Source organism: Mesocricetus auratus, unplaced genomic scaffold (assembly GCF_017639785.1).
Source record: "Mesocricetus auratus isolate SY011 unplaced genomic scaffold, BCM_Maur_2.0 Super-Scaffold_4256, whole genome shotgun sequence".
Classification (NCBI taxonomy): Eukaryota; Metazoa; Chordata; class Mammalia; order Rodentia; family Cricetidae; genus Mesocricetus; species Mesocricetus auratus.
Window position 1 is genome coordinate 96,766,013 of NW_024429182.1, and position 12,147 is coordinate 96,778,159.

General features: G+C 42.8%; 1 protein-coding gene across 2 annotated transcripts; it reads left to right on the top strand.

Annotated features, from left to right (window-relative positions):
• The first annotated feature begins 5,474 nt into the window (after positions 1-5,474).
• LOC101839372 (T-cell ecto-ADP-ribosyltransferase 2) lies at positions 5,475-11,840 on the top strand. Of its 2 annotated transcripts, XM_040757744.1 has the most exons (5): positions 5,476-5,609; positions 7,208-7,328; positions 9,018-9,086; positions 9,553-10,252; positions 11,433-11,840. In XM_040757744.1, the coding sequence occupies exons 3-5, from the start codon at positions 9,036-9,038 to the stop codon at positions 11,513-11,515; spliced, it is 834 nt and encodes a 277-aa protein (XP_040613678.1). In that variant the 5' UTR covers positions 5,476-5,609; positions 7,208-7,328; positions 9,018-9,035; the 3' UTR covers positions 11,516-11,840. The 2 variants fall into 2 exon arrangements, with proteins under 2 accessions (XP_040613683.1, XP_040613678.1); XM_040757749.1 differs by lacking the exon at positions 7,208-7,328 and having other exon boundaries at positions 5,475-5,609.
• The last annotated feature ends 307 nt before the right edge of the window (positions 11,841-12,147 follow it).

Consider the following 12,147-nt stretch of genomic DNA (forward strand, 5'->3'; position numbering starts at 1 on the left):
TGGGAAAGACAGAAACAGGGAAGGTGATAACTAATGTGGCTGCAGCACAGTAACTCAAACTTCATCTCTCCCTTTGCTCACTAAGGTCCACTTTAAAAATCTGCTTATACTGGAACAAGAGACACTGTGGGCGTTTATATTTAGAGATATGTATACAAAGATTACCATTCTATGTATACCTTGTTCTTATTTGCCAGCAACAGAGCTTTTCTTTTGTAAAAAATGGGGTTATATACAGAAGTTTCCTGAAAACACTCAGGTGACTATATAGGAAGTAAGCTCCTTCCCTAGCAACACATAAAAGGAAAATGGAATTTTATTTTGGTTTTTCAAGGCAGGGTTTTCTGTATTGTTTTGGAGGCTGTCCTGGAACTCGCTCTGTAGACAAGGCTGGCCGCAAAGTCACAGAGATCTGCTTGCTTCTGCCTACCGGGTACTGAGACTAAAGGCATACGACGCTACACCCGCCTGGCAGGAAAATGTAATTCAATAGCCATAAAGTTAAAAAACTGAAAATTCTATAAAAAAGTGTCTGGCCTTTGGGAAATAGGGAAAACCTAGGGAATCAAACTCCAACCCACAGGAAGGGGCCTTGGGGATTGAGTTATCATTCCTAGCTCGAAATTGATCAGGATTGCTGGCTACAGCCTCTGAGCTACATAGGAATTAACCAGACTGTCAGATCATAACTAATTGTTACAGAGGTTGGTGGTGGCAACTCAAAATGATATTGAAGGGCTTTTACAAGGGCCTTAAATATGTTTATTATAGAAAAACCTTTGCCCTAGGTATTTCACCTTATTGTGAAGCCTGCTGTTCTGCCTTGTGGGTTAACTCATCTAGACAAGAGGAATGCTACCAAGTCCCTGAGACTACTTGGATGGAATGTTCTAATGGCTTAGCATATGTGATTCTTCTGACGCTTTATACAATGCGAAAATACAATATGAACCATGCACTATAACAAAGAAAGAAAAAAGAAAGAGAGAGAAAGGAAGAAAGGAAGAAAGCTATACCTGTGCTTCTACTCCTGGTCAAAGAAAGGATAGCTAGCTCAAAAACCATAGAGACATCATTTTTTTTGTCATGAGAAGCACAGCATTAAGAAACTAAGTTGATAGGTTGACAAGACCTAGAAGCATTGTAAGTTTCCATTTCTGAATGATAACAACTGGTAGACTCCCTTGCAGATGTGCTCTTACAACATCAGAAAGGCTTAGACTTCCTTCTCATGACACAAAGGGGACTATGTGTGACTTGAGGAAAGGTTGTTGATTTTATTCTGGTTAATCAGTAGCATTTAGAAAAAGAGTCATGGTTGGGGAAGACGAGAGAACAAGTGAGGGAGAGAGAGAGACAGAGACAGAGAAAAGTCAGAGAGAAAGATAATTGGTGCGAGCCTCTGTTCTGTTCGTCCCTCTGGCTAACTACTCTGCTAGCAGCACTGACTGGTTCTTTAATTCTGATTGCATTCGTGAAGGGGCCCTCCATCTTATACTATAGAGCAGTATAAGTCCACAATTTGACTTATTCACTTAGACTAGTAGGGAATATTAATGGGCCTCCCAACATGGTACAGCTGATTCCATGCTGCAAGTAACATTCAGGCTATAAAACTCATCAACACTACCCAAAATGAAAACAAAGACAAAATCTGTCCATGTTCAAAGTTCGTTGAGAGCCTCTACCGTGCTTTTTGACTTCTATAGTTCTGCTTTTGTCTTGTTAACTGAAGTATGCACATCCACAATATGGTGTTTGTGCTTAAAAGCTCACCCTGAGAAAGGCTTGGAACAGTGCTCAGGTACTGAACACCTGAACACCCAGTGTAGTCACTGACCAGCTAATAAGGGCTTTCTATTGGCTTAAATAAATGTCCCAGTAGTATTCTCTGGTGGATATGCTACCACACCAGAGGCCCTTTTCTCATATGCTTGACTCTAGCGCCAGAACCAAGTGGCTGACGCTGCCGAGTTCTGCTGGTTGACAGGGCTGGAATGTGGCCCCTTGGTCAAATCCTTCTTCACCAGCTTTCTGTTTTTGATAATTTCTTTTGCTGGTTAAGCTTTTCTTTAATTCCTTTTTCACAAGTTGGAAGCCTAGCTGGGTGTGGTCTTGCTCTAAAGTTACCCCTCCAGTTATTCCAATTAGCATCAGGCTTTTGTTTAAACTTTTTTTGCTCTGTAAGCACTGGAGTTTGCTCTATTATAGTTCCTGATGCTCTTATTTTTCTTCAAACTTCATTTTTTATTTCCCTTTCTCAGCTTGCTCCTTTTAGTTATATATCTGCATAAGAGTGACCACTAATCACCATATGACACAGTCAGTGCTAGGCTGTCTTGAAATCTCCTCTGCCAATGCCATTCATCCAAAACTCTTCACTTTATCATCAGGTAGAATTGGAAAAGGACAGAAAGCAGCCACATTCTTTGCCAAACTATCACAACAATTGTCTCTTGACCACTTAGTAGAATTCTCTCTTCTCAAAGCTCTTGGGCTGGGGATGGGACAGTTCAAATCACCCTCAACACCACTGTCTTTCATTAAGCTCCACTTACATTTCAACTAATCCAAACTCCCAAAGTCCACATTCTGCCAACAAGCAGCATGGTCAGGTCTATTACCCTGTTTTCTGGTATCAACTTCTGTCTCAGTCAGTGTTCTATTGCTATGAAGAGAAGCATGACCACAACAACTCTTTTAAAGGGAAACATTGAATTGGGACTTCCATTATCACCAGGAAGGAAGCATGGTGGCATGCAGACAGAGAAGGAGGTGACATGTCTACATCCAGATTCATGGGCTGAAATAAGAGAAAGTCATTGTGCTGGGGATGGGCTTCTTGCAATCTTGAAGCTTAGGGACACTCTTCCTACAAACAAGCAGCATTTAATAATCCTTTCAAATTGTGCCACAAGGTTCTGGGCTGTCTGTGGAGCGTTATGGAAGGGAGAGAAAGGCAATGAGGTTCATGTCCTTGGAAAGAGGTGTATCTAGGAAGGCAAAGATGGTGAGGAACAGGATGGTGAGGGAGGCCTACTTCCCATCTGGGGCCATGGTGATGTCCATTCCTGGGCTATAACCAGGGGCCATGTCGGTGCTCATAGTCTTACCAAAATCGCAGCTTGTGCTGATGTCCATGGATCCTGTTACCACTGAAGGCCATATTGATGCCCGGGGTTTGTCAAGTTGATGACCAGGGGGCTATGCAGTCACAAGGGCCATTCTGATCTGAGTGACCTAGGTTGCCATCCAGAACCATCTCTGGGTCTGTGGTCCTACCACGGCCAAGGTCTGTGTTGATATCCAAAGTGTCTGTCAGCATCGAGGTTGAGGTGGGCGTCTCACATCTAGGCTCCCAACTGGAGGTATTTTAGTGTCTGAGGGCCACCCTACAGTCAGGATGATGCTGATATGGGTATCCTATGTTGTTACACTGGGCCATGGTGGCATCTGTCCTGGATTGCTGCTGGGGGCCATGTCTGAGCATGTGTCCCTATAACAAGCAGGGTCTGTGTTGAGATATGTGACTTCTATTGTCATTAGGGGTTATGAGACTGCTTAGGGTCTCTGTTACCACCTAGAACCATGCTGGAGTGTATAGACCTTGAAGCTGCTGTTCCCATGCCAATCTGAGAGGCCTGTGTTACTACCAGGGACCCTGGTGAGCTCCAAGCCAATGCAATTATTGATGGCCATGTCTGTGTCCTTGGTCCTGCCACATCTGGGATTTGTGTTGATATACATTGCTGTGTTACCACAGCAGCCCATAGGAAAAAGTGTAGACTCATGAGTTCAATTACAAGGTTCTTGCTGTGCTAGCCCTCCCTCTCCCTAGCCAGGGGAGAGCACCTCTCCTCACTGGAGAGCTGACCCTGTCCTTTACCAGCTCCGGAATAAAAGACCAGATGACCCTGGTATGGGAAAGATGGCCCCCCACACTTGGCAATGAGAGCCCCACCCCTCACCACAGACATGAGAGAACTGGTCCAATCTCTCACCTGAGGGGAGAGGTTCCAGCTGCAAGAAATGACCAATTTAGCAGCCACCCAAGTACATGACCAGGGATTTTAACTGTCACAGTCCAACATCTCCCCCATCTACGACCTGCTGGAGTGTGTGAAGGATCTGGTCATGTGGAACATGGTTTACATGACTTGCAGCAACAGTAGGATATCGTCAGACTTTCCAGGGGATCCAGTGTTGATGGTATGCCAGAGGCTAGAGGCCTTGAATAAGATGAACAGCACATACAATGAACATTTGCAAAGGGAAGACATTTGGACAAAGTGTATATAGTTCATGATAAACAGCAGCTTCCAATGTCAGGAAGTTGAAGTAGCAACGGAGAAGCAAAAATGGACGAACAAAGTGATTTCGTTCTTTTGTTTTGATTCAGTTTTGTTTGTTTTTCAGTTGCATAGTTGTTTTTTTAATTGAAATTGGTATTTTTATTTTTAATATTTTGTTTATTTTATAGCATTTTTCTTCCTTTTCAATCTTTCTCTTTCATTATTAATTAAGGTTAAATTTTAATTTGGGGGACGTAAGAAGAGTTAGGGATGTATGTAGAGGAGCTGGAGGACAGGTGGGATTAGGGTGCATAATATGAAATTCCCAAAGAATCAACAAGAACATTTTTTTTAAAAACTTCATCACCTGTCTTCACCTTTACCAAATTTCCCTAAAGGGTTCATGGGATTTGGTGGTGACTTTGTTTTCTTGACAGAGTCTCACTATGTAGACCTGGCTGGTCTCAAATCCAGTGACTTTTCTGCTTCAGGTTCCCAAGTGCTGGGATTAAAGAAGTGAGCCACAAGGGGCTGGAAAGATGGCTCAGGGGTTAAAAGCACCGACTGCTCTTCCAAAGGATGCAGGTTTAATTTCCTGCCCCCGAATGGTAGGTCACGTCTGTCTGTAACTTCAGTTCCACAGGATTCCAACCCTCAAATCAAGGCAAATAAATAAATAGGGAGAGAAAGGGGGGGGGCAGAGGGACACAGGAAGGCAGGGAGGCAGGGAGGGAGGGAAGGGAGGGAGAAAGAGAAATGTGAGCCACCACAACAGGCTTTTAGGCAATTTGTAATTTTGGTATATAGGGCAAAGATCAACCAACTTCTACTTTTTGCAGTATCTCCCTCTCTCTGAAACACACACACACACACACAAATCAGCTTGTGGGGAATAACAGAATATCCTAAAAATTTTTGATACAGGCTAGGATAAGTAATACAGTTTGGTTTGTAGAGTGATTGTCGAGCAGTACCAGGTCCTGGGTTTTATTTTTCTACAAATAAGTCTAGTTTTGTGACAACAGAATCAGGAGTTCAGGTTTTTCTCAGCTACATAAGCCAGGAAGGGGCCAAACCAGGCTAATGAAACCATGTCTCGATCAAAAGTAAAAACAAAAAGCTCCAAAGAAAAATGGTGGAAAATGGAAAAGTTTTAGTAAATAAATACAAGTAGTTCACACACCATCTAGCTTCCCTTTCAAATCCAATCTGAAACTGAAAGCATGCTGTCCACAGGATAAAAAGGACACATCACTCACTGCCTTCTGCCACCTTGCTAGAAGAGGCCAGAGACCCAGCCACCGAAGATCTGCTCAGGTAACTGACAAATCTGAGCTCTGTCCTCTGAAGGGGAAGGCCTCTAAAGTTGAAGGGGACTCTGAGAAAAATCTGAGGGTTTTAGTGGATGGGGGTGGTCTATAACTCAAGGCTTAAAGTCAGAAGTGTAATTCTGGGCAAGAAATAGCCCACGTATAGAGATGAGGTCAGGTCTAGATAAAGGAAGGATAGACAAGATGCTATCAATCTCTCTAGAAACTTAAAAATATATTGCAGGACCACTCAATTTACCTCCCAGGCCTGCAGGAAGCAACTGGCATTTGTGCACACAGGCGCTTATGCATATAGACTTTTTCCTTCCTGTACTTCCTGGATTTTCAAGACAGAACAGGGATTTACTTCATTAATCCCATTTTCTCCCGCCTCCAATCAACATTAGCTTCTATCCTCTGCTTGGCTTTATCTATCCATTTTTAAAGAGTTTTAGAGAGTACATTCTTGCTGTGTACCGAAGACTAACCCAGACCTCGAGGTTTTCCTGCTCCAGATCTCCTGCATGTTGGTGAACATTGGCTAATCTTTTGTTGCTGCTGTTAATGTAGGGTCTTACAGGATGGAGGTACAGTGGGAAGTAGTGACGGAAAGGGAATGGGGATGAAGGAAAAGAGAGAGATGGATGTTGAGGTCCAAGGTGTTAGCTACACAGAATACCAGGGGGAATTTTAATTGGCACAAATTGCAGGAGTTCATACTGGGGCTGAAGTGACTCGTTGCATATCTTCAGTCTGTGTGGGGTGTGCAGAGCATCAGGACCAGTGAAGGAGGCTGTACTTAGCTGTCCCAGAGAGAAGTAGACAGCAGTCTTGTGAAAGACTGAACAACCACATGAGGAACTAGGGAGGGGAGGGGAGAATTGGAAACTTACTCCAGGCTGACTGAGCCATGCTTCCTGAATGAGAAAGTCCCTCTGCTGACTGACCAACCCTACAGGATCCCTTCCTGCTAGCACCTCCATCCGGGATTTCTGAAAATTGCTGACTTTAATACAGAATTTTGATGACTAAGCATTAAGACAAGAAATGGGTGGTTGTAGCTCAGTAGTCACCAACAGGAATCCATGGTGTGTGGTCCTTCTCAAAAAGCAAACTGTGGACTTCAGAAATGACTCATTGGCTAGACAAATATTTGCTCTTGGAGAGGGATCAGATTTTAGTTCCATCACCCATGTCAGGCAGCTCACAAGTGCCTGTAACTCCAGCTTCAGAGAACCTGACACCTCTGTCCTCAGAGAGCACCTGCCTAAGATGCACAATACCCCTTACCCCAGGATATGCATGTGCACACATTACTAAAAGGAAGAAAAATACATCATTTTTAAAAAGCAAATTGCATCAGAATTAACAAAGGAGCTAATTAGAAATGTTAAATGCATGACTTTGGGACTGGGTTCCAGAAATCCTTTTCGATGTCAGGTTTCCAGAGAATTTCTCATACAATCTAACTTTAGAAAGCATTTCCTGAATAAGTAGCAGGATCCTAAATGGCTCAGGTTGTATAGAAGGCCACGGGAATTCGCCTTTACTGGCCAGGGCTTACCCTTTAACTTTGTTTTTTTGTTTTTGTTTGTTTGTTTTCAGAGTCTCATTACATCCTAGAATAACCTGGGACTTGGGATGCCCCTGCCTCTACCTCCCAAGGGCTGGGATTATAGATGTGTTCTGTCATAACTGGTTGTCTAGGAAGACTTCAAGTATTCAGGTAGATATCTTATGTGGCAGAATATGGTTATTTTACAATAATTAATGATGCTTTAAGAGTTGAGGCTGTACAGAGGTGGAAACCTTCACTGCAGTGCTGAACTCCTAGGTCTGTTGCATCTGCAGTGTCCCCTAAAGACTCGGGGCAGGAGAAGCCAAGCTGGAGCAACTAGTTAGCCACATCGATCAACTCCTCTTTGCCATTCTTAAGGTGTGGGGAAAACATTGTCTTTTATTCTAAGTCAAAATTCTGTGGAAAGGAACATAACAGGCTTAGATAAGTGTGATTGAGTGTTCATGAATTTGCAGTCATAGGCAGGAATGAAGGATGGGTTCACACCAAAGGGGAGTGACCTTTCTTGTCATTCCTTGCCTTGCCTTTCAGTGTATATGTTAAAGCTCCACCCCTCAAAAAGTAGTGCAAGCAATACATTCAATACGTTCTCATAAGATACAGCTGTTAATAAGACTGACTGTGTTGGTTTGCTTCCTCGCTTTTTATTTTCTCTCTCTCTCTCTCTCTCTCTCTGTATATATATATATATATATATATATATATGTGTGTGTGTGTGTGTGTGTGTGTGTGTGTTCATGCAGAGATGTAGGCACTTGCATGTGTGTGGGAACATGCTCGTGACAATCTCGGGTTGCATTCTTCAGGCACTCTCCATCATTTTTGTAAAGACAGGGTCTCCCACAGCCCTGGTACACACCAAATGGGCTGGTTTGGCTCCCCAGAGAGACTAGGGGATCTCAATGACTCATCTCTGTCCACCTCCCAGTGCTAGAAAACTGTTGCATGTTATCACACCCCGCTTTTCCCAAGGGTTCTGGGAATTGAACTCAGGTCTCTGTCACAAGGCAAGTACTTTACCCACAGAGCTATCTCCTCAGCTTGTGTTCATTACTATCACAAAATGGTTGATACTGAAAAGTTTATGAAGTCAGGTGCTTCCTCAGTTCACAGTCTGATAGCTGCAAAGTCTAAAACATGGCAATGCTGGTTGGTTAGGGTTTTCCTGGCAGAATCACAATGTGCTGAGAAGCCATTGCCGTGTGCAGAAGGGACAACATATCACTAGAGGAAGCCACAGAGGTTGTGGGGCCAGACTATCTCATGCAGGAACTTAGGAGGATCCCACATGTGAAATGATCTCTTCTGAGGGTGATCCCTCCAGGAGCTGAACACTTCCCAGGAGACTTCATCTATAAAGATTTCCTGACCTTCATATGGCCATACTGGGGACCTGTGGAGGACAAGTGTACATAAATCATAGAACATAATGACAGCATTAAAAGACATTAAACGGTAACTAGCTGAGTGTGAGTCACAAGCTATTCAAATATGGAGAAGAATTTTAGAGTGTTTACAAAGTAAATCATCAGGGCCTGTGATATATCTGATAAACTCTGGACTGTTTCTCCCTGGCGGTGTACACACTATCTAGCTCTGTGTATTACCATGATTGACTGATCCTGGGGTCAGAGGATTTCAGTCACCTCATCTCTGGCAAAAGACCCAAGATGAGCTACTCAGAGTCTTGATAATCAATTCTTGCAGCAGTGTGACCAGTACTCTGGACCTCCAAATGTGAAATGGAGATTCAGTCATTAACCCAGAACTGATCAATCAACAGACTGTTACAGTCCTGTGTTAACCCCTATTTCAATGTCTTATGTTTGCTTGTAGCTGTTTTTCAACGTGAAGATGACACCAAAAATTCTCATGTTTCTCCTGACTTGGTTGTTAAGCCAGCAGGTAATATTCTCAACCCACACTCTGTTGACCCTGCTTTCCCCTCCCCACATCTTCATGATATTACTGTTCCCATAGATAGAGAACAGTAGAGGGCATGAATCTTGGAGAAGTTATCAGTAAGGGGGAAGGTTGTGTGTGGGCTGATTATGAACAATGCACACACACATATATAGATATATATGCATATATATATGAAAATATGATGGTAGGCCTTTTATTTTGTATGCTGACTAAAGATTTGATTGAAGAAATAGAAGAATGTAGTATCCATAAACACAAAAGTTTCAGAGATCTCAGTCTTGCCTTTCTGCACCCCTTATAACATAATGAGATGTGACCATGCCAGTGTCATGTATAAGGTTGGAGTATGTGATATCTCATATTGCAGGCTCCAGGCAGTACCCACCACGTGTTGAAAACTCAGCCAACTTAGGTAGTAACAAAGAACTGTACTTCTTCCTTTCAGGTGACAGACCTGACTGAGCCTTCCAATCTGGACATGGCTCCCAATGCATTTGATGATCAGTATGAGGGCTGTGTCCAAGAAATGGAGATAAAAGCACCTCAGTTGTTAGAAGACGACTTCAACATGAATAAGGACTTAAAAGTTGTGTGGGAAAAGGCAGAGGAAAAATGGAAGGAGATAAAAAAGACAAGGAACTTTCCCAAAGGTTTCAGTGATTACCATGGAACAGCTTTAGTAACGTATACTGGGGACATCTACTTCAATTTTAACAAAGCTGTTAGAGAATTTACGGAAAATCCCAGTAACTTTCAGTTCAAGGCCTTCCATTACTACTTAACAAGAGCTCTTCAGCTTCTGAATAACAATAATTGTTACACAGTTTACCGAGGCATCAAGAAACATTTTAATTACAGTGGGAAGGGCCCTGTGAGGTTTGGGCAATTTACTTCCGCATCTTTGGAAGACAGAGTAGCTCTTGGTAGTTTTGGTGGTGCTAGTGGGACAATGTTTACTATCAAAACCTGCTTGGGGGTTCACATAGCTGAATTTTCCTACTACCCTCTTGAAGAGGAGGTGTTAATTCCAGGCTATGAAGTATACCACAAAGTCAGTGTAACACCAAGTCGAAAGCTTAATGACAATATTCTTCTGGATGTCCCACAAAGAGGGAAAAGCAACTTCAATTGCTTCTACAGCTCAGGTGAGTGTGGGTCTTTGTTTGCCTTTCAAAGTATAGTCCATTTATAGTAATCCTTCCTTAATACTTTAAGAGAAAATTACTGTACCATGCTATCTGTGCTAGGTCTGGAGTCAGACTCAACTGTAATTAGGTTCAATCAACCATGGTTCTGTGACTCTTGGCAACTATCCAGATATCTGAGCTTCAGTTTCCCCATTTGAATGATAAAGATTCAAATGACAAGTATTCTAGTCTTATTACTTTCAGAATTTAAAGAGAAGCATTCAAGACATGACTTGGCATTTAGATATCATTCCCCAAATTCCTTCTGTTATTAAATATGAAGACCTATGTACATTTCTCAGCCATCAGATACAAAGTCACACTGGAATAGGGCTCGACATTTAAAAGAACATCACTTGCTTACAGTCTAGAGATCTTGTCTCCTACTCGCCACCACTCAAAAATTCACAGTGTCTTGCTTACTTACATATAGGCTCCATTAAATGTTGTGCTAGGAAGTTAAGTTTGAGTGAGAGACCAGGGAGCCAACCTGATGAGTTACAAATAGACTACTGAGTGCTGAGCAGTCATAGCTCTAATCAGCCCTGACACTCTGAGGGGTTTCTGGAAACATGAGAAGTACTTCTAGCTTGAAGTGAAACTACAGGAAGTGATCACAGGGACTTCATGTATTTGTATAGAGAATTTCAGAGTCAGGATGAGGCCCTAGGAAAGCACGATTCCTACCCAGTTACACAGTCCACCCAGAAAGATGCTGTCAAACTGGGAGAAACAGTTGGTGTCCAGTCCAGGCAGGCTGAGAGCCACAGGTAGGTTCTAGTTCACACCAGCTGGCATAGAAGGAATGCACATTGCTTCAACAATGGACTTTCACTTGATTCAGACCTAAAAACCTCTTCTTAGGTCAGGAAGGAAAAGCACAGAGGGCTCCCTAACAGGCCAGTAAGACTCTTCATAGCAAAGGCTATGAAGTGTTTGATCCTTCAGTTTGCTCACCTCCTGGTACTTGAGGTTTTCAGGAATCCTGAGGAAGCCAAAAGATACTAGCCAGCACACCGACCCCATAGAGCCTACTTTCCTGGGTATTGAACTGGATGTAAAGTTCTGAACTTTAGGGGAGATACCTTTGTCTTGAGATATCTCTCATGGAAACCACTACTTCTTCTCCCATCTGCAGGAACCAGACACAGCCCTGCATTCCTGTTGCTTGTGGTGCTACCTGGTCTCCTGGTCCAGCTGCTTCCTCTTGCTGAGCTGTAACAATAGCTTTCCTGCAGTTCATGGGGTTGAGTGCTGAAGGGAGGGCAAAGGGCTAGAACTGGGAAGGTTCTCTAAGGTCTGTGGTAAAATGAAGTGGTGATAATTTTGGGGGGTATCTACTTTAATATTCACGACTTCCACAGACTCTCCAGGAACTTACTGGGTCTGTCAGTGAAGCTTGATTCTGACTTCAGATTTACTACCCTTTGATACTTTGCTATGATCAAAAAGCAATGTTCATCTGCATCATCAGCGCTAACAGCTTTAAAGCACACAATGTGTGATGAGTGTCACCATCTAGTGAAATAAACCATGTATAACCATACGTTGATTTCTGTGACTCCATGTATTTCTATAGGTTGTATTATTTGTTTGAGGAACTCTCCTAAGGCTTGAGGTCTAATGCTGATCCTGATACAACTGAATAAATTCATGTTGTACTTTTGTCAACATGGTCCTGCAGGACAAATTGATTAGGTCATAAATATAAGAGCTGACCTAGATAAAGCCACTCCCTATCCTATCCCTTCAGAAACATAGCCAACTACTGAGCCCTGTCAGCTAATTTATCCAGCTTTGATCATCTGTAAGGACATGAATAAGCACATCAATTTTTAAAATTTTTGTATTGG

Bases quoted from the DNA above. Each gene is read 5' to 3' on its own strand.
- LOC101839372 (XM_040757749.1), top strand. From the start codon at position 9,036: ATGACACCAAAAATTCTCATGTTTCTCCTGACTTGGTTGTTAAGCCAG. The intron at 9,087-9,552 runs GTAATATTCTCA...TCTTCCTTTCAG, and splicing joins CTTGGTTGTTAAGCCAGCAG to GTGACAGACCTGACTGAGCC. The intron at 10,253-11,432 runs GTGAGTGTGGGT...TCCCATCTGCAG, and splicing joins CAATTGCTTCTACAGCTCAG to GAACCAGACACAGCCCTGCA.